At 41.9% G+C, this 22054-nt stretch overlaps 1 protein-coding gene across 1 annotated transcript in view; it reads left to right on the top strand.

Annotated features, from left to right (window-relative positions):
- LOC138260832 (ranaspumin-like) overlaps positions 1-22054 on the top strand; it is a 49323-nt gene that overhangs the window by 25409 nt on the left and 1860 nt on the right. The window contains exons 7-10 of the mRNA XM_069209257.1: positions 10046-10096; positions 18293-18325; positions 18601-18630; positions 20122-20193. Coding sequence (XP_069065358.1) covers positions 10046-10096; positions 18293-18325; positions 18601-18630; positions 20122-20187 — 180 coding nt within the window. The 3' untranslated portion in view covers positions 20188-20193. The remainder of the gene's footprint in view (positions 1-10045; positions 10097-18292; positions 18326-18600; positions 18631-20121; positions 20194-22054) is intronic.

Raw genomic sequence — 22054 nt, forward strand, 5'->3', positions numbered from 1 at the left:
ACTCTACAAAACCCCAGAGCACCTCTAGCCTTCTAAAAATCACCAAGAACCTCGCACTGAGTGAAGGTTTCACTCCATGCACCCAGCAGGCAAGGAAACCACAAATTCCGGTTGAGTGGCCATCTTCTGCCCAATGACTCAGAGCCAGCAGCCAAGCCAAATTCCGTGCAACAGCCCTTGAGGGCAAGATCTGCCATTATGCCAAGTTTGGTGGCACTGTAACTATCCAGGGCTTTGGCATACCACCATCCGTGTTACCAGACCCCCACCATTGAACACCCAGAAGCAAAGTCCCCTCTAAACTCCCAAAAGCCCAGACGCAAGCACCAGTTGAGGAACTTCAGGACACCCAAGAACCAACCCCAAAGTGTCCCTGCTGACCTGCAGTCCACCCTCCAAGTGACCTACTCCTGACTCCAAGGACTCCAAGATTCACGACTCATTGCTGACCTATCTGCGCTGCATCTGTCTTCCCTGGCCTTTGCATCAACAAACCAGCTGTGCTGTAGGGGTCCTTAACCCCTTGTGATCTCCAGCCTCCAAGGGGACCCACTAGACTTATCTTTAAGTCCGTCTTTGCAGTGGCTGCCATCTCCTTTGGGCGCCATCTCTAAGACCATTAGCCAGCTGCTGCTTCTGTTTGAAACGGGAACTGCCGGATGTTCTCTGGCTGGCCCTTTGGACACTTTGATGACCTCGACCTAAAACTAGAAGGTGATTTTTGTGAGAGCATTGCCTGATTTTCTATGCATTTTTAAAGTTGTTCCCATTGATTCCTATTGAGCTTAATTGAGCACAGAAATGCAACATTTTCTAAACTTTGAAAAATCATAACTAAAAAAGTACTTACCTTATATTGGTGTCCTTGGTCTTGAAATATTTTTCAAAACCTATATCATTTTTTAAAATTGGCCTCAAGTTATTCTTCCGAGTATGATACTGTACAACAAATGCTTAGCACATCTCCTGGATTATCCTAACTGCTCACCCATTCTACAACAAAAACAGAGCATTAGGTGGTCTGCTTTTTTGTCTCTGGATGCCAAAGTGGGGTTGCAAGGACTCTCTGCACATGTCACATCTTTTTAGTATGCTATATAGAGAGCCGGCCTCCTACAATTGTGATGTACTAGATGCCTTGATAAAGCAATGCATCTGAAGCCTGAGCAAGAACCTCTTGGAAGTTCTTGACAAGTTTTGACCAACCTGAATTGATACTATAAGGAAGTTTGAGTCCACAACTTCTCTTGGACCTTTGGTTGATGGAACAGCCTGAATAGGTGTGTGGAGTCCACAATAATGGCCACCTCAGTAGAGGTGGGACAATATGGCATGCTACACCTGGAGACTTAGAGTGGCGGGTAGGAGACTATAAAGGCTGAAGTGACTACTTTATACTTGCCGCATTAGTACAATGCTAGCAATGACTCCTGTCTTGTCCCAACATTTCTATTGTCTTTCTTATGCTCCTGCAACCTAACGGAAGAGTAAGCGCATGCCTTCCAAATGTGTCTTAATTGTTCTCTCCACTATATTTTATCTTTTCACATTATGGCTTCTTATACATAGCTCTGGTGTGTTGCCGGACCACAGTTTAGTTATATGAGTGCACTTTTTTGATTCTGAAGGGGAGAAACTGGGAGGCAAAGTCATTGCTAACAGACAGGCTAGCAGCGAGGTTGATGTGTTTGCATAGGTTATAAGTATTGCAATTTCATGGTATTCATGTTTTCCAGTCCTTTATAGATGGTCCCACCCACTGACACGGGCAATACATTTCCACAGTGATACACACCACCCACTCTAGTTACCAGCATCAGCATGCAAAGAGCTGTTCCATGGTTCTATGAAGGTGTAGATGGACCCATGGCAGCACAAATTGCTGGAACAGCCCTTGTATTGAACTTCAGCAGCGATGGTTCTACTGACAAGCTTGTGCCTCATCTTTTAAGGCCTGGCATTAGCCAAAACCTTTCAAGTTTATCAAATTTATGTGCATATATAATGTAGCTTTTGTACAAAGTTGGAGTATAAATTGATGAGGGTGACTACCCACCTCAAACAAAAATTCACAATCCTTGCCAGGATGACCTGCTGGAGTCACTACATAAACCTAAGCCTAGCCCGGTGGGAACATTGTAATATGACCGGGGGGAGGTAGCCTGTATGATGGCTGCCTCCTCCCCACAGCTTTGGCGGTCGGAGCTGTAATGAGGCCCTTAGTCTCTCAAATGTAAGTCAGAAATCTTTAGTGGGGCAAGACAGCAGGATATGGACAAAAGGGGCTCCACAATGTCAGATTGCTGTTGGACGAGGTCCCAGTGAAGTGTTGACTTTTGGCTGGAAAGTTCTGAGCAGTTGTTCAGACTTAGTTTCTTTTCTTTGGACTTGGATTCCTCCAGCAGGGTAAGGCTGTAGGCTGTTGCCGAAGAGGGCCCCGCAAGGCCAGATACATTCCAATCGAGGTCCTGCTGAATCAGATTAGAGGTCAGCTTTATAACCCTAAAAGACCACATATTTGTCCTGGGTACACAAGACAGCATGTCCAGCCCTTCATTGCCCTTCTCAGGTAACAGACAGCAGGTTTAGACCCTTTCTGATATTTCCACAGGTATAGTAGTGCCTGGCAACATCTTCGTCCAGCAGTGCCTGGCAACAGTCTGTTGGTAGGGTGATTCCTGGCCCCGCCCCTAATGAATAGGGCAAACGTTCACATGGGTAAGCAACATTTCCTGTCTGCCCTCCTGCAGACAATCCCACAGTGCCCCTCTCTGCATAAATCCAAGATGGTGAAACCCTTCTCCCCTTGTGCAGAGCCTGTGTGCCCACCACATTGGTGAACAAAACCTCCTCTGTTAGCACTCTAAACCAGTTCTGAGGACAGCTCCCCTCCCCATGTGATTGGAGCCTGCCTTGCTGGGGGAGCCAAGAAGCACCCTGCCCAGGTTCCAGCTATTCGTTGCCTGTGACAGAGTGGGTATTTTTAGAGTTTATCAAATTCCTGGCCACAGCCTACTCGCTATTCTGTTGAGGAACCAACATCTCCCACACCCAAGGCCTTTGCCTCTGCTCTGAGGACAGTTTCCCCACATCATCAAAAGGGTATTCAACTGCTAGGTGACAGACGGAGCTCATGCAGACTTACTCCCAGAGATATTAGGCAGGGTAAAATGTAACTTTCTAAAAGTACCTTTACCTTAATAATTAATCAAAAACAATTTTACCATTAAATTGCATTTTTCATAACTATTAAAATGAGTCCTTGAATTAGATTTCTGGCTGCTTCCTAACTGAAAGCATCATTTTTAAATGTAATGTAATAAGGTTAACCACTGTTTTCCTTTGGAGTAGTCAGCCTTGCCACAGTGAAAATAGCTTTTGGGACCTTTTTATCCTTGTTTAATATTTAACTTTTACATGTAATACTTTTAATACCACAACATCTGCCTTATAAGGCTTACTAAAGGGGACATGTAAGTATTTAAAAGGAAGGTTTTGACCTGACAAACATGGTTATGTTGACAGGTCAAATTTGCAGTTTTAAAACTCTTATTTGTACTATCACTGTAGTAGATGGCACAATAGTTACAGTAGCCCAGTAGTGACATTTAACTTACAAGATATTGGTACACTTTGTACCAAATACTATAGTCTTACGGGTAAGTTAAATGTGCCAATTACGAGCATACCAATTTAATCATGTTGAATGAGGGAGCACAGGCACTAAACCACTCATTTACACGGGGTAAAGTGCACAGAGTTCTACAGCCAGAAAACACAGATAAGGCAAAAATCTGGGAAAACATGATGCAAAAGATGGTCATATAGGAGGTTTCAGTAATCTCTCATCATCTGTTCATTTTTCACATTTTTAGGGTTCCCACCAGAAGGTCAGCCAACTATAGCCATTGATTTGCCTCTCTGTGAGTGACAACATTCCAATCTTGCACAATGTGCACACACCCAAAAAGTAGTCCACTTCTACAGTATTACAAAACCATTCCTGAACATTAGCAACACCAAACATTTGGCATGTAGCACCAGACCTGCTGACTTTACCAATGCTTGCTCATTTTGTAAATTGGATGGAAGCAATGAAGCCTGTACCAGGCAACATAGAGATCCAGGGTCACCAGGTCAGTCAAAGGAAGTAGACAAAAAAAAACAACCATGATCATAACTAAACAAAATGACCCAAAAACATTTTCCCTTACCTGATGTTTGACTAATGAATATTCTTAAACTGGCTTCTCTGACTTTCACAGACTTTTACCTTGTTCACTTTGTCTTGGTCATTAGTATCTCCTGAAGCCAGTATAGTTTTTTTGTTTACCTCTGTCCGTCTAAAAACATTGCTATTTTGAGTGTATGCTCTGTCTTTTTGAGCTGGCCTTATGACCCCTTGTAGGAAAGTACCATCTTGCCTGGCATGTTACCCCCATATTTCACTGTATATATGTGGTTTTAGTTGTATGTGTCACTGGGACCCTGCCAGCCAGGGCCCCAGTGCTCATAAGTGTGCCCTGTAGGTGTTCCCTGTGTGATGACTAACTGTCTCACTGAGGCTCTGCTAACCAGAACCTCAGTGGGTATGCTCTCTCTTTGCTTTCCAAATTGTCACTAACAGGCTAGTGACCAATTTCACCAATTCACATTGGCATAATGGAACACCCTTATAATTCCCTAGTATATGGTACTGAGATACCCAGGGTATTGGGGTTCCAGGAGATCCCTATGGGCTGCAGCATTTCTTTTACCACCCATAGGAAGCTCTGACAATTCTTACACAGGCCTGCCATTGCAGCCTGAGTGAAATAACGTCCACGTTATTTCACAGCCATTTACCACTGCACTTAAGTAACTTATAAGTCACTTATATGTCTAACCTTTACCTGGTAAAGGTTGGGTGCTAAGTTACTTAGTGTGTGGGCATCCTGGCACTAGCCAAGGTGCCCCCACATCGTTCAGGGCAAATTCCCCGAACTTTGTGAGTGCGGGGACACCATTACACGCGTGCACTATACATAGGTCACTACCTATGTATAGCGTCACAATGGTAACTCCGAACATGGCCATGTAACATGTCTAAGATCATGGAATTGTCACCCCAATGCCATTCTGCTAGATGATCAGCTAGAGACATTAGCTTGGGCAGAAGTGGAGTTGGAGGCTCATGCAGCAATGCTGGGCATTCCTGGGCATATTTTTGCTTTGACAAGGGCTCAGGCCAAAAAGCAAAAAGGACAGGGTGACTTGGATCCTGGAACAATGGACCAAGTGCTCCCTAAAGCTAGGGTTAGTAAAGGTAAATCCCTACCTACTATCCCTCCCTCTACAGTGGATTCAACTTCTGAGGAAGAAGAATTTCCACCCTGTGCAGAACCTTCACCAGAGGAGCTGGAAGCAGACACTGCTGAGCTTTTGGGTGGAGGGGGGCCTGCCAGGTAGGAGCTGAGTGTGGCACAGCAGACCTGTCCCACACTAGAGGGTCTAAGACAGCAAGCTGTCAAACAGCAAAATGGGGATGTCAGTGACTCTCACAGAGTTTACTGGGAGGACAACCTCTTGTATACAGAGGCAAGGGACCCAAAACCTGGAGCTGCCAGGAGATTGGTTATTCCCCTGCAATACAGAGAGTTCCTCCTAACTCTAATTTAGAAGAAAGCCGCTAGGAAGAAGGACATAGGTAACGGGCGCTCACAGTAAGTCCATACAGTCAAGTTCACAGAATATTTTTTGTCATGGTGCTCATGACAGGAGGATCTTCCTGACTCCTCCAATGTTTCAAAGGAAACTGACAGTAACAACAAACAGCTGTCAGAGCACTCACAAAAGTAAATATAAGAGTATGGTGATGTAATAAATCCTCTGTGTGGAAGGCAATCACGCCAGGCTCTGGTTCAGGATAAATTTATTTCTTGAAGTAGTTCAATCATGATAGGAAAATGTCCTTGAAATCATATACAATTAGCCTCCACAGCCAACACGTGTTTCGTCCAATGAGAGATCCCTCTCACGGACTTCATCAGGGCTTAAAATCAGGTACTGCCTGTGTTCAACGGTACTCTTATCGTGGTCTAAGAAATCTCGTGAGATGAACGCAGTTAATTATCACATCCCAGTATAGTACTGCAGGAATCCTGATATGTAAACTTAATCAAATATGCTAGTATCTTTATGGGAACATCGTAGCCGTGGTCAGATCATTGCACGGCGTTCCCTGTGACCGAGATCTATCTTCGTAGACAGGTTTCCGCCCTCCTGGGGTCCAGCCAGGCTTGGCCCAGGAAGGCAGAACAAAAGACTTCCTCAGAGAGAGGGTGTTACACCCTCTCCCTTTGGAAAAGGGAGTAGCCTCCCCCAGCCTCTAGAAATGCTTTGATAGGCACAGATGGTGCCCATCTCTGCATAAGCCAGTCTACACCGGTACAGGGATCCCCCAGCCCTGCTCTGGCGCGAAACTGGACAAAGGAAAGGGGAGTGACCACTCCCCTGACCTGCACCGCCCCTTGGAGGTGCCCAGAGCTCCTCCAGTGTGCTCCAGACCTCTGCCATCTTGGAAACAGAGGTGCTGCTGGCACACTGGACTGCTCTGAGTGGCCAGTGCCAGCAGGTGACGTCAGAGGCTCCTTCTGATAGGCTCTTACCTGTGTTGCTAGCCGATCCTCCTTCCTAGGTAGCCAAACCTCCTTTTCTGGCTAGTTAGGGTCTCTGCTTTGGGGAATTCTTTAGATAACGAATGCAAGAGCTCATCAGAGTTCCTCTGCATCTCTCTCTTCACCTTCTGCCAAGGAATCGACCGCTGACTGCTCTGGACGCCTGCAAAACTGCAACAAAGTAGCAAAGACGACTACTGCAACCTTGTATCGCTGATCCGGCCACCTTCTCGACTGTTTTCCTGGTGGTGCATGCTGTGGGGGTAGTCTGCCTCCTCTCTGCACTAGAAGCTCCGAAGAAATCTTCCCCCTGCAACCGCAGGCACCAAAAGACTGCATCACCGGTCCCCTGGGTCCCCTCTCAGCATGACGAGCGTGGTCCCTGGAACTCAGCAACTCTGTCCAAGTGACTCCCACAGTCCAGTGACTCTTCAGTCCAAGTTTGGTGGAGGTAAGTCCTTGCCTCCCCATGCTAGACTGCATTGCTGGGTACAGCGTGATTTGCAGCTGCTCCGGCTCCTGTGTACTCTTCCAGGATTTCCTTTGTGCACAGCCATGCCTGGGTCCCCGACACTCAAACTGCAGTGCACGACCTCCTGAGTTGTCCTCAGGCGTCATGGGATCTTCTTTTGTGATTTCGGGTGAGCTCCGGTTCACTCCTCTCCGTAGTGCCTGTTCCGGCACTTCTGCAGGTGCTGCCTGCTTCTGAGAGGGCTCCTTGTCTTGCTGGGCACCCCCTCTGTCTCCTCACACAATTGGCGACATCCTGGTCCCTCCTTGGCCACAGCAGCACCCAAAAACCCTAATCGCGACCCTTGCAGCTAGCAAGGCTTGTTTGCGGTGTTTCTGCATGGGAACACCTCTGCAAGCTTCTTCACGATATGGGACATCAATCCTCCAAAGGGGAAGTTCCTAGTCCTCTTTGTTCTTGCAGAAACCACAGCTTCTACCATCCGGTGGCAGCTTCTTTGCAACCTCAGCTGGCATTTCCTGGGCATCTGCCCACTCCCGACTTGATCGTGACTCTTGGACTTGGTCCCCTTGTTCCACAGGTACTCTCGTCCGGAAATCCATCCTTGTTGCATTGCTGGTGTTGGTCTTCCTTGCAGAATTCCCCTATCACGACTTCTATGCTCTCTGGGGAACTTAGGTGCACTTTACACCTACTTTTCAGGGTTTTGGGGTGGGCTATTTTTCTAACCCTCACTGTTTTCTTACAGTCCCAGCGACCCTCTACAAGCTCACATAGGTTTGGGGTCCATTTGTGGTTCGCATTCCACTTCTAGAGTATATGGTTTGTGTTGCCCCTAAAGCTATGTGCTCTCATTGCAATCTATTGTGACTGTACATTGCTTTCTATTGCTATTACTGCATATTTTTGGCATTGTGTACATATATCTTGTGTATATTTGCTATCCTCATACTGAGGGTACTCACTGAGATACTTTTGGCATATTGTCATAAAAATAAAGTACCTTTATTTTTAGTATATCTGCGTATTGTGTTTTCTTATGATATTGTGCATATGACACCAGTGGTATAGTGGGAGCTTTGCATGTCTCCTAGTTCAGCCTAAGCTGCTCTGCTAAGCCACCCTTTTCTATCAGCCAAAGCTGCTAGACACCTCTTCTACACTAATAAGGGATACCTGGACCTGGTGCAGAGTGTAAGTACCCCTTGGTACTCACTGCAAACCAGGCCAGCCTCTTACACCCCTCCTCCCCACTAGCTCTGATTCAGTATATAAAGTTATGTAGGATTCTTAATGTGTTCCAACTTGAGATTTGGGATATTTCCCATTACTCACATTGAATATTTCACAAACTAGACTATTTTCAGGCTAAACCAGTTCTACACTCAAACACGCTGCTATGGAACTATGGAAAACTCCCAACTACTGATGAAACTTTGAATTGTATGCTGCCCAGTGCATTTTTTGGGCACCACATTTTCTACTCTTGTCCTTCTGTCTCCCTTCTACCTCCACCTGCATAGATCATGTGGCATATAGAGCGGTATCCTGTCTATGCCAGCAGTGGCACGTCATGTTTACAGCTCTGCAATTTATAGCTCATATGTTTTTTTTGCGTTCGACCGTCTGATATTTGATATTGCTTCCATCTTAATATCATCTTGCCATTTTCTAATAGTTCAAACTTAAACTGCTTTGGAATACTGACAAAAAGCAAGATGCATTATTTTGAAATAATTTCTTGAGAACTTTGAATTAAATGAAAGGTTTTCCAATTTTTTGTTAAAAATCATTTCTCCCATTTACAAAATGAAACATTATATGATCATTTTTTATTAAAAAAATTAATTCCAGGTGAGAACTTAAAGACTGCAACCCCGTAGAAAACAGGGTACTCTTTGAAGGGATGGCCTCTAAGACTGTGCTGTATACTTACTGCACATTCAGAAATAATTGACCTGACAATCTCTACCCCCTCAGGTTCAAGATGGGGGCTGAACTGGGACCGATGAAAGACAAAGACCGGGAAGCAGTCCTAATGCGTCATCAGGAAGTGATAATAGAAAATATCGTGAGACTTAGGCTACTGAGGTTCTGCACAGAGTCTATTATCACAAACACTGGTTGTGTAAGATGGGGAGGGCACAGGCTCCAAATTATTTATAATGTAAGAATGGAAGGGGTAATTTTATCTTACCGTTGGGGAATGCTGCCGTAATAAATCATACTGGAAGACATTAACCTCAATGTTGACCTGCGTTGTGGGGATACAGGTCCCTCACACCTCCCACTTCCTTATATTATGTATACCCAATGCTGTGGACCTACCCAGGATACAGCATCTTTTCAGCACACTAGGTTTTTGCCCTGGCAAAATGAGACATAGCCAGAAGATGGGGTAGGACATCTCTTTCACTGACTTAGTGAGCAATGGGCATGAGACAATATACAACACACTATATAGAGATGGAGACAGCAGTCTATAGTGCATCAAGCTTCCAGAATAAAACGGTGTGGGGACCCTGGAGAGCTATTTTTATCTAGACTAGTATTCCAAAACATATCGAAATACCCTGATGGGGAGCGATATCCCCCTATGGGAGGAAGACCCCTCGGTGCCTCTCGGACAATGACTTGAAGATTGCTGTGGATGGAGCAGGAGAGGAGGGCCTGTCGTCGGCTAGACCATATCCTTTTGTCACTGTCTATTGAGGCTATATATTACTTCAAAGCAGGATTGCTTCTGTACTTTTATCCAATGTGTGATGATTGTACAAGTCATGGTGTTTAAGTTTTTACTGTTGTAACAAGGCAAAAACCAAATAAAACAGATTAAAACAATAAATGGTTGGAAAGCAATGCATTTTGGTATTCTGTCAAAAACACATCTCACTGTGATTGCCTTTCTACTTTTCAGAAAAACCTTAAAATTGAGGAACCAGTTTTTGATCTGCTGTGTGAACTACTGGTAAGTCGCTCCTCTTTTGGTTTATCTGATGGTTTCCTAAAAGGAAAGAACATTGGCCTGTCACTTACTTTATATCAGATACCTAGGATGTCTGTTTCATCAGCGATAAGGGTTCTGAACTCCTCTGGCCTATTTATTGTAGTCCTTCTGGTTCAAAACGTTCTGCAGCAGCTAAAGTTTGTGTTTCTGTGCTGGGAAGCCACCTTAAAATAAATTACAGTTAAACCACTCACCTACTTGTCTGGCTTTGTATTACAAGTGAATGATGGAATGTCCTCTGACACACACTAAAGACAGTAGTACTTAACTATGATTGTACTTTAGTAAATAATGCATTATCTTATGATAGCACCAAGTCTCATTGCACTCAGCACGGAAGAAAAACCAAGGGCTAGTAAGGCATGCCCTTCATCACAAGGAGCTCTATCCGAAGTCAAAACAGAGTAATTCCACTATATGTGTTATGTATTATATGAACAACAGTAAATTTCGGCCGCCACAGGACTAATCACACTATATCATGTGAAGAAGGCTTACATCTTCTAGCCAATAAAGAAGGCATGTGTTAAGGTCTAGGTGAGAGATCTGATGCATCAGACAATTAATTGTCTTCATGATAAATGATTATTTTGTTGTCAAGCTACGGATACGTTATCAAAAGGAGGTTTCTTGGAGTCATGACTGCAGAAATATTGGGTGAATATTTGTGCCAATGTTCCAAGACAATGAACAGCTCACTAGTTCTGATCTTCTTGTAGACAATGACCCTTATTGACAAAACATCCAACTTGGAAGCTGTAGCCATCATGTTGTCTTTTTGATCTATGACCTGGGATAATTTGTTGTATTGTATGCATTCCTCTCCTTTAGAACATTTTCTGCAACACATTTTCTCCCATCATTAATCACCCTTGCATGCTTTAGACATGTGGAGGTCTTTGCTGGATTTTGGACACATAGTGGAATATAGTTTTTTTTGAGTGGGCATTCTGTACCTACAATACAGCATACATCATTTTAGTTGGCAATTACATTATTAATCAACATTTTATGGCAAGACCCAGAAGCTAACATTATGCAAGTTTAATGCTTTTCTAATAAACAACTTGCTACAGTCACAACTGGTTTTAAGTAAAATGTCCTAAAAGTCACATAATTTGACCAATTAACACCATGCAGAATATCTTGCAATGAAACTCCCATCATGAAAGCCATAGAAACAGCCTCTTCTCTCACTGAGTGTGCATCAAACACACTAATGGCCACGACTTGCTCTACTCATTATCTGTTTCACCGATTTTGCAAGCATTGGAGAAGAAACTGCTTTAAGTAACTCATACACTCCATGCGGTCTCATCTGCACCCTTCTCTTTCATACTTCTTTACACACTTAATCACATATAAAGTCTCTTCGTCTTCAAAAAAAGGATGTGATATTGAATATTAATTTATTTTTATTCTTTTAGTTAGATAGTAACACATACCCTCCGGTGAATAAATTCTACTTGTTATATCAAGCACTTTCACATCAGTAAGCCTTTTAAATGAAACCAAGCACAACAAAATTGTCAATTACGTGGATACATCTTTTAGGGGCAACAACTCATTTGACTCACAACCAATCAGAAATTCTAAAATTTTAGACACATCTCATACTGAGTTATACTGATAAACTGGAGGCTTTGCTAGTCTTATACTTCTCATCAACTTACGTACTACTATATCTTGTCCTACAGAAGATCCATTAACCAACTGATGCCCTGCAGCAATTGATGATCTAAACACATTCACTGTTCTATGAGACAAGCCATCCTCAAGCTTCTCAGCCAAACAGTTTAGCACCTCCACTGAAGACACTTAATTGGGATCACAGTCTCTCTCCATGCTCCAGCAAACCTATTTTGGTATTCCAATCTATATATCATTCTTGTACCAGGAGCCCATGATTCCTTAGTAAGTGATGAAACCTGGTCTGAAAGACATGGCACCACCCATACTCTCCGGAAATTCTCCATGACATTAACCTCAACTGATGTGAGATTACCAGCTCACAAAACCCTCCTGCAGGACCCTTTAGGAGGGCTGGAAAGCACAGTAACATATTTAGAACATCCACTGACACCTCCAGCAGAATAGGGTACCATACCTGAGCTCTCCAGAGTGGAGTTATGTAAGCAATATTCTTCTAGTAGAAAAGAAAGGCAAAGCATGATACCAGTTATAAATCTGAGATATCTGAATGATTGGGTAGAGTACCATCATTTCAAGATGGAAGGGATGCATATGCTGAGAGATGTTTTACAGACAGGAGATTGGCTGACTCGTCTGGGTCTGAAGGATGCTTATCTGACAGTCCCAATTTGGAACCACATAAAAAATGACTACCGTTCAAGTGGAATGGAAAGATTTGAAAGTTTGTCAATCTTCCTTTTGGGCTATCTTCTACTCCATGGTCTTTTACAAAGGTGCTTTGCTCCCTGGTGACGTACTTAAGAGAATGAAGTGTGCATCTGCTGATTTATTTGGACAACATTTTAATAATGGATCAGGACAGGTTAAACGTGGAAGTCAAGTGAGGATGGCTGTGCAGTTGTTGGAGGATCTAGGTTTGCAGTGAACAAACAGAAGGCGTGTCTGACCATGAACCAGGAATCACTGTTTTTATGATTTTTGGTGGGTACAGTCGAGGGTCAGTTGAATCTACCCAAGGAAAAATTAAAAAAAATAAGAAAAGAGATTCCAAAAGTGTTCAGTTTGGATATGATTTCATGAGAAATGTTAGTGAGAATGGTAGGTCGGTTGTCTTCCATGATTCAAGCTATTTTTCCTGGACCATATCTGTAGAGGCATCCTCTATCCCTGGAGAACTCAACTTTGGGTGTTTCTCCATGGATTGCAGTGGGCCGTATTGAGGTATGTTAGATCGTCAGCTATATTAGTGGGTGCACAAAGAGACCCTGTATTGTTTTTCAGACCATTTCCCCTCTGGTGAGTGAAGCCCAGTCCTGGACAATTTAACTATCAACTTAAGAACGTTAAGGGTTGAACTTGCCTTGTTGGAGAATAAACATTGGGCAGGGAATGAAAAGGTACATTTTTTGCCATGAGGAGTTATCTCTGTAAAGGCCATTACCAGCTCTGCGACCACTCTGAAAATTGCTCTACCGTTCCATGCCTCCATATTTTTCAACTACCATCTGAGCACATCCCTCACCTCTGATTTCATTCCCTTTCTTAAATGTACCACTTATAATTTCTTAAGAGCGCAGTAATTCAAAGGAGCAGGTTAAATAGCCTGAATTGTAGATAACAAAAGGTCATCCTCACAAGCCTACATCCTCAAAAAAATCTAATCATGTTTTAAAACGTTCTGAATTTCTTTCCTTATCCTTTTTTAGCTTTTCTTTTAGTAACTTCAAAACCATTTCCACAACATTCACTGGAAATTCTGGAAACTGAGGTGGTCATTTTGAATTTTGTGGGTGGTGGAGGCAGCCCGCCAAACTCAACCCACCACCTGACTGCTAGTGCTGCCGGGACACCGCCTGCCCTATTCCAAGTTCACCACAGGGACGGCAGACGTGAAAACAGTGTTTACGGCCACCGCCCCTGCGGTGAAGTGGGGTGGCACTAATGTGGCAGTGCAGGGGGTGCAGCAGCACCCGTCGCGCATTTCACTGCCAGTAATTCGGGTATTGAAATGCACAATGGGGTTGTGCATGCAGGGCCCTGCACTTCCCATGCCAAGTGCATGGGCAGTGCAGGGACCCGTAGGGGCCCCAGGCACTCCCATTCCACCAGCTTTTCCACTGCAATGTAAACCGCCATGGAAAGGCTGGTGGCTGGGGACTCGAAATTCAGAGCAGTGCTGCCCTGGGGGATTACAACCTTCGGAAACGCCAGACTGACTGCAATCTGTTGGTGTCGGCAGTTGAACAGCGGCAGCTCAGCCTCGGTCAGAATAGGGCAGACCGGACCGCCATGGTCTCAGGTCCGCCAGACCCGGAATGACTCCCTGAGTCTCCTGTCATGGTACTAAACAAGATTTTTTCCTGTTGACCACAAAATCTAATGATTCTAGAAACTGACAGCCATCTGCGCAGCCATCTGAGTATGTTCCTTCACATTGCTCTGATCCATGATCAAAATATCTTTTAGATACATAATCAATCAAATCCCTCTCTCAGATAAGATGCTTCAAGACATAACATCATTATGAAACACCACTGGGCAGACAATAGACCAAACAAAGGCAAACTAATTTCCAAGTCTTTCCACCTGAACATAAGGTACTTCTGGTGAAGTTCCCAAATCAGAACCATCCAATAAGCATATTTCAGATCCAGTCGTGTCATCCAATCTGCTTGTAGAATGTCCCTTAACATATGCATCCCTTCGATTGGTGATTTCACCACTCAGTCGTTGGGACTGCTCAAGTTTATCACCAGTCTCATTCCCTTGTCTTTCTTTTCCACTAAGAAAATATTGCTTACAAAACCTCCTTGTTTCTGGCTCAGCTCAACCCTACCTGTTCTGGACTGAACTGAACTTCCTTGGGAACCCAACTTTGAACTGGTTCCTCTGAAAATCCATGCAATAACCTTGCACCATAAGTAACACCCTTGGGTCTTTGGTCACTCAAAATCAGTTGTGATAAAACTGGGCACGTCTGCTGACCAATTTTACAGAGATAACAGTAAGGGCTAACCTTACCTGATCCTCTGTTCCGATGATAGCTATCCCCTCCACATCCTCTTGGATGCTGACATTGTGGGTAGAAGGTTGATTTCCAAGAACAATTTATGGGTCCATATCCAGAGGTAAATGATGCTCTCATATTTCGCAATCCTCAGTTCAAAAACAACCCCTTGTTCTTCCAGCCCCACTAAAAAACATGATCCTGAAATACTTTCTTAACAGCCCTCTGTGACTTTTGGATAGAGGAATAGGCTCCTACAAACTTAGACATAGCTTTAATGAATTTCTCTCCAAATAAAAGCCCCTTTGCTGAACGACCTGCCTCATTATTCACCAAACCTACCAATTTGGGTTCTATAAGCAGTATGCCTTTCCTACATTCCATAGAGAGGGCAGTATTTTCGTTTCCTAAAACACATACCACCCCCTAAGACCGATTGAGGAAGATCCTCAATGTCCACCATTGGATTTTTAATATGTGCCTCTTCAACAATATCAAAAATCTTTGTCAGTGGTCCAACAACATCTGAAAGGCAGTGCTGGCACATTTTCAGTCCTTTATCTTAACCCCAAATGCAGGTTACGCCCCTCTTTGCCAAAAAAAGCCAAGATTTTGGGATCCAATGTAGGAGTCACCAAAACTTTATCCTCTAAACAAGGTCTAGGACGTTCCAAACTTAACCTGACCTCATTAGGAATTTTTTTTCTCATTCAAGCATGCAGATAGTTTCCAACATGTTCCAGAGAGGACCACTCTGGTGAAGGAGGATGCCTTATAAGGAAAGGAACAAAGATTGAATCAAACATGAGATTGAATAAACCGTCACTAGAAGCATCTTTCCCCGTTTTCATTTGTCTCCTTAATTGTAACTACATATCACTCTCTGACTCAACTGATTCAAAATTAGAAGAGCAGCTTATTTCAACTTCGGCACTACCCGAAGATTTGTCACAATGTACCATCTTATGTTTATGACCTTTCTTCTTATTTTTAGTTTCTCTGCTTGGGCCTTTATATTGCCTCCTGTGTGTGTCCTCAACACTCTCTTGGCTCATGTAAGCACAACTTCCATGTTCTGCCAACATAGTTTTCCTTTTTTAAGATTATGAAAACTCTTCAAACAGGTGCTTTCTCTTTCTTGACACCTTTCCTTGCTTAATACTGTGGGTGGTCTTACCCGCAGACCAACATTTTTCCACTTGAGGGGTGACTTTATAACATGACATCATAGCCTCAATTTTTTTCTTCATTTCTGAACTTATGTCTAAGGAGACTTTCTCTAAAGCAATCTTTAACTTGTCTTTCGGCATTGTCTCCTCATCTGCCTAAAACCTGTCCTCACTCATAATGCCAAATTCAAATTATTCTAATAATAACTTTAATCTAATATCTAAATATCTCTGCAAGCATAATACCAGCTTTTCTCAAATCTATTGACTTCAAATCCTGAACACCCACTGGCAGTTCTACTAGATGCAACAGATCTCATTCCATTAGTAGTAACTGCCATTTATAAATGTCATCTTAAAACTCCATGTTTTTCCAGAAAGACATCCAGAGTTTCCTAATCTTTAAATATGGCTGCCCTAAATGATCTTCAGCCAATGAAATGGAATCTACTCTAATAGATTTCACTTTCAGAATCTAAACATTTAGTTTGAGTGCATTAAAGAAAAAGTGTGGGATGCAACTCATAATGGCTTTTGAAATCTACTCACTAACATCCTAGCGGCAAAACTCTCACTCAACATCCAAGCGGCAAGAGAAGGAAAATGCCAACTGCACTTTCTTCCCAGTCATAACCAACCATGAGGAATAGTGCATATAAATATTTGCGGCGAGATTCAAGAGCCACAGAAACCTACGTGGCTTGCAGGAGGACAGAATTCAAGAGACATTGTCATAAGTCAAGAGTCCCCTCCGCAAGCTCTCAACATGGCAAAGACAGCACAGTCAGCACCTATTTAGCATAACACTGGTCTGCGTGAGGTCACTCCACAATGAACCGTCCCAACGGATAAAACATGAAACACAGTAAATATCAGAAAACGTCAGCACTTTAGAAACATAGAAACAAATAAAACATCCTAAATGTCCATGCCTATATAAATCGAGAAACATTTATAAAACATACAATGAACCATTTAAAAGGATTAAATGAATTCTGTGATGAAATGACTGCACCTTGAACATAATACTAATAAAACATAACATATAGATAGAAAATATTAATTAAGTAATCACTCAATCCATTTACCATTCACACCCCACTCATAGTACTTAACTGCAGGAGCAGCAGCAAAAAAGAAAACTGAGGATTGGGGGGTTCTCTGGCTTTGTTATATTGGAATTCTAAGTTCTATATTCTCTGAAGGAGCTGCTGTGAGTGGTGGCAATAGAGAAATATGCATAATGTTAGCCTCCGGGTCTTGCCATAAAATTGTCATTCAAATGTTGCTTCTGTCCACCACAGACTAACGCTTGGGGTAAGAGATCAGCCCAATTGAGTAACTGGCTTTACTTTATGCAAGCGATGACAATTTACTTGTGAACCATGGGCATATCTGCCATACAAATAGCACCTTTCAGTTCTAGGGCCAGTTGGAAAATGTGTACTTTCCTTTCTAAAATATTTTTTCTTTTAAAATATTTACTTCTTTTATTTATTTTTTTGATGACCTGGAAGCTCCACAGACATTCCTAACAGGCTCTCACTGCCTCTTTCAGTGCACACACCCATTTACTACTTCTGGATGTGAGCATCAAAGCACATACCTTTCCGCTATTTCTTGAAAGTAAAGTATTTAAAAATTAAAGTCAGAAATCTTTGAATGTTTTTTTCCATATAGTACAGTAAAAACCATTCCAAGAAGTGTTCCCCTAAGAGCAGATGCAACAAACATTTTATACGATTCCACGATGGCCAATGCCGTGCTTCCAATGCATCGGACATCTTCAAACAATAAAGTAATAATAAAGTAATGACATGGAACAAGTATCTGAACAGGACTTCTCCATGATGCTTAACAATAAAAAGTGGCCTGCGTGAAATTAATGTTAATGTTAATGTGACATATTCAAAGCATCTTGAACATACTCTGTAGTACGCTGCAGTAAGTCCATCTAGCATGTAACAAACATGTATAGCTGTTTTAATCAATCACTTTCCATTTAAGTGAATGGTCTCCTGGACTTTCTCTCACAATTATATGAGTGTCTTTCCATTAATGATGTTATTTATACAGTGGTTTTAACATTTCCACAGCAAAGCTCAAAACCAAAGTTTTAAAACATTCCATTACTCATAGAAAGCCTACATAATGTATTTCTGCTATAGATGTTTTTCCATCTTAGTGATGTCTAGTTGAGCCATATATAGGGGGGAGTTTAGAATTATTCATATTTGATGTGTTCATCAGAATTCGAATGCTGTGTGGTTACCTTAATCATGACAATTTGCATTTCTAACTATATTGTAACTGCATTTTCCTCTCCAGGGTGATCTTTTGTTAAAGGTTGGAGAGCTTCTGGTAAGGCCAAGTGAACTGTAATTTTGGTACATGCACAATATCTTGGATAATATGTATTCTGTACAAGTGAAGAATTTGCAAAGTTACCTCCTGAATACAATGTACAACAAAAATATCAGAGTTGCTTTTTTTTTCCAAAGCAAGACGTCATATGATTCTGTAAGACATAATTGTACAAATACAGTTGCATTACATAAACAATACATGTGATCATTGGATGCTACAGAACATTTTTCTTCTTTTCAGTACAGTCACAATGTAATTGTTTTTTTTAGACCAACCTCACTGACGAGCTAAATCTCGGGGTAAGTCATTTAACTTGTTTCTCATGTTGCATGGTTACCTCAAATAAAAATAAAATACAGGCTTTCATTGTAATCAAAATATCAGCTCATTTACTTATAATGAGCTTTCCAGACTGACAACAGTCTGGAAAGATAGGGGTGACACACACAGTGGGTCCTCTGACTTGAGACAGTGCTAAAGACATCTCATTGCCTCTCTCCCTCTGTCATCTTGCATTCTCCAGTCTCATCTTCCCTCCATCACAGTTTCTATATCTCTCCCCCATGAACCTCCCCTTCCTCTAGTGTTTAATACTTTCTCACTCAGTGTGCTCGTTCTCTACAGTCTCATCTTCCCAGCTAGACAAACTTTATCTGGCCTTTATTTCAATTCTCAAATATCTTTACAAGGTAGAAGTGATATTTAAGTAACTGAATGTCTTATTTTTATGAAGTAACTAGCCTCAAATATAAAATTATATTACCCATGTTTACCTTTTGTGCTATCAATCTAAATAGTAGGTCACCTTTTTGATGTTAAACTAAAATCTATAGGATTTGTACATATTTTCCTTAAATAATAACATTGATTATCATAATGAAGATGAGGATGATGCTATAATTATTCATATTTTCTGACTTCATATTTAATGATTGACTTTCTCCTTGTCAACACGATGGACCCAGTATTTTAGAGACTATTGTGAAACATTCTTAAGCAAGACATATTTCCTTGCTGCAGAAAGTCCTATAACTCTTTTAAGCTTATAAAAAACTTTATAAACCCTTGTTCCTTCTTCTAAAACGTGATATTCTAAAGAGGTCTTCATGGGATCTGAATCTGACTGTGTTGCTAAGGTTATATTTACACTTTAATGGTGAGGAAGTGCCTCAGGTAGTAGAACACTCTAATGATGAGTGTATATACAACAATACTTGATTAATGACCAACTTCTCCGATGACAGATCTCTAACTCTTCTCCATACAGATTGTAAGTGTTGTTTGAAGGCAGTGGACAAGTGTTGTATTTGATGAGGAGTACAACACTATCCACCATCAATTCTATCATCTCTACAATGAGGTACTCGCTCTGTAAATAATTAGTCAGATTCTCACACTAACATAGCCAGGATTAGTAACACTCAATACAAAAACAATTCAAACCCCAGCAGCACTGAATCATTCTTTCATTTTTTCAAACTCATTACTATTGAGCTGGATACTTACCAAATCTAATATTCAAACACATTAAGACATTTCACAATGGAGGTGTCTTTATCATCATTATTATACTGAATTTCACCTCTATTTGAGTAGTCAGTCACACACACTACACCATAGTATTCAACTAAAACACACAGCTGGATCTCAGCTTTCACATTGTGAATTATTATGAATGAGAACCAGGATGATTTCACCCTCAGCTGGTTGATAATGTTTTGTTTTCATGTATTGCATTTTGCTGAAAAATACTTCTCTTTAATAATAAGGCATTTTCTTTTCAATACAAGGGCATCACTGGTGGCCTTCTCGGTAGTGGTGGCATTCTCAGTGGCGGTGGCCTTCTTGGCAAATGAATCAAGGTAACGCCAACCTCTGGTTTCTATACATTCATCCTTCATGATGATGTCAACCCTGCAACGCACCTCTTACCACAGGGGCTGTCACAGTTCAACTCCTTTGTGTGATGAACAGGTGGTACAAAAAAAGGCATCAGCTTAAGCCATGGACCTAATATAAATGCAAATCTTCAGGAAATACTGTACTTTTCTTCAGTAATTCCAAAGACAATAATAGGAATGTCTTCACATCACCACCTTCAAATAAGGAGACTCAGAGACTAAAAACAAATACAAGGGTTTTAAAAAGAGGGTCTCTAGTTGGCAGAGGTATGCACCCTGTCTGCGTAGGGAACACAATCCTAGTCTGGGTAAGTCACAACACAACCTAAATTATCCTGTGCTTACCCTCCGATAGCTTGGAACAGAGCAGGCATGCTTAACTTAGAAGGCATTGTGTGAAGTATTTGTGGAATAACTCATTCAGTAACACAGTGAAAACACCTCAAAAAGTACTCCAAACAATAGATAATATTTATCTAAATAAAATAAGACCAGAACGACAATAATTCAATATGCATAAGTCAAGATATCACTTTCTGAAGGTTTAGATGAGCCTCAGTTCTTAAGAATCAGTGGGTGTATCCTTTTAACACAAAGTACCTGGAATGCATCTAAAACTATGACGCGGAGGGCTACAGAGGAGGAGATGTGTCGGAAAGTTAATAGATGCGTTGGTTCTTCCGGCACTGTGAAGGTGATGCGTCATTTCTATTCACGCAGCGAGATAATGCGCCGATTTCTGGGAGGTCAGCCTGGTAATTTAATTGTATATATCACCTTACCAAAGTGAATAGTAATAGTACTTCCATTAGTGGTAGGCTCACAAGGAGTGATACTAGGGAGATCACTTTGGTCCTGATGAGGAGTTTAGGGGTAAACTCTGAAACATGTAGACCACTAAGGAGGACAGGTACATAATATACCCACTCTCTTAACACCCGTTTTTAATCATACCGCCCCTGTGAGACATATTAAATTAATGGTATCATCCAGAGGGTAGTATTTTTGACTTACCAAGGACCCACCACTCCTATCTTTTTCTAGCATTTCACATCGTTCATACCAACAGTGCTCCCACGTATTCTGTCGCTCGCAGCATGCCTCGTTCTGCAGCAGAATGGGAGGAAACCCAATGATGAAGCATGCCACCAAGGGTAACTCTGGTGGGTCAGGTTTTTTCTAACAAAAAAACTTTTTTTCTATGGAAATTTACCCTTCTGGGTTGGGTCTCTAAATATGTTTAATGTCAGTTTTAGGCCTAGTCAGTGGTAGAACATGCCATTTCTACTGTGTCAGAATTTTCGCCATTAACTATTATGCACCCTACCTTGTGAGCAGCAAGGTTTGCTCAGGAGTAATTTGTTTAATATTTGATATCAGGTTTTCCTAACCTGTCAAAATGGTTATTTATTTCACAGACTAGACTCCCCTACTCTACTCCAGTTGCTTCCAGATTTCTAGAAAAGCTTTACATATTTGTCAATCAAGATATGGACAGATAACCAGTGCTTCTTTGAAAATAATTGGGCATGGGCATTTGTACAATTTAAGGGTGATTATAAACACATTTTGAAAAGCTCCTCTTTTTCAACACTTGACAAACAGAATTACATAAAATAATATTGTTTTTACATTTTCTATATATACTTCAGAATACATTGTCTGGGATGTTTACTTGAGCCCAACCACAATTCTCTGTACTCTGTGGGGTAGAGGTCCATATAGGATCTCCTTTGTGATGCTGAGTAGAAGAACGTAAGATTACGGCAGGGCCTTACCAGTTAGGCACGCTTAGTAGTGTGCATCCAAGTTGATGGTAGTG

The sequence above is a fragment of the Pleurodeles waltl genome, chromosome 10 (genome assembly GCF_031143425.1).
Source record: "Pleurodeles waltl isolate 20211129_DDA chromosome 10, aPleWal1.hap1.20221129, whole genome shotgun sequence".
In the NCBI taxonomy this organism is placed as follows: Eukaryota; Metazoa; Chordata; class Amphibia; order Caudata; family Salamandridae; genus Pleurodeles; species Pleurodeles waltl.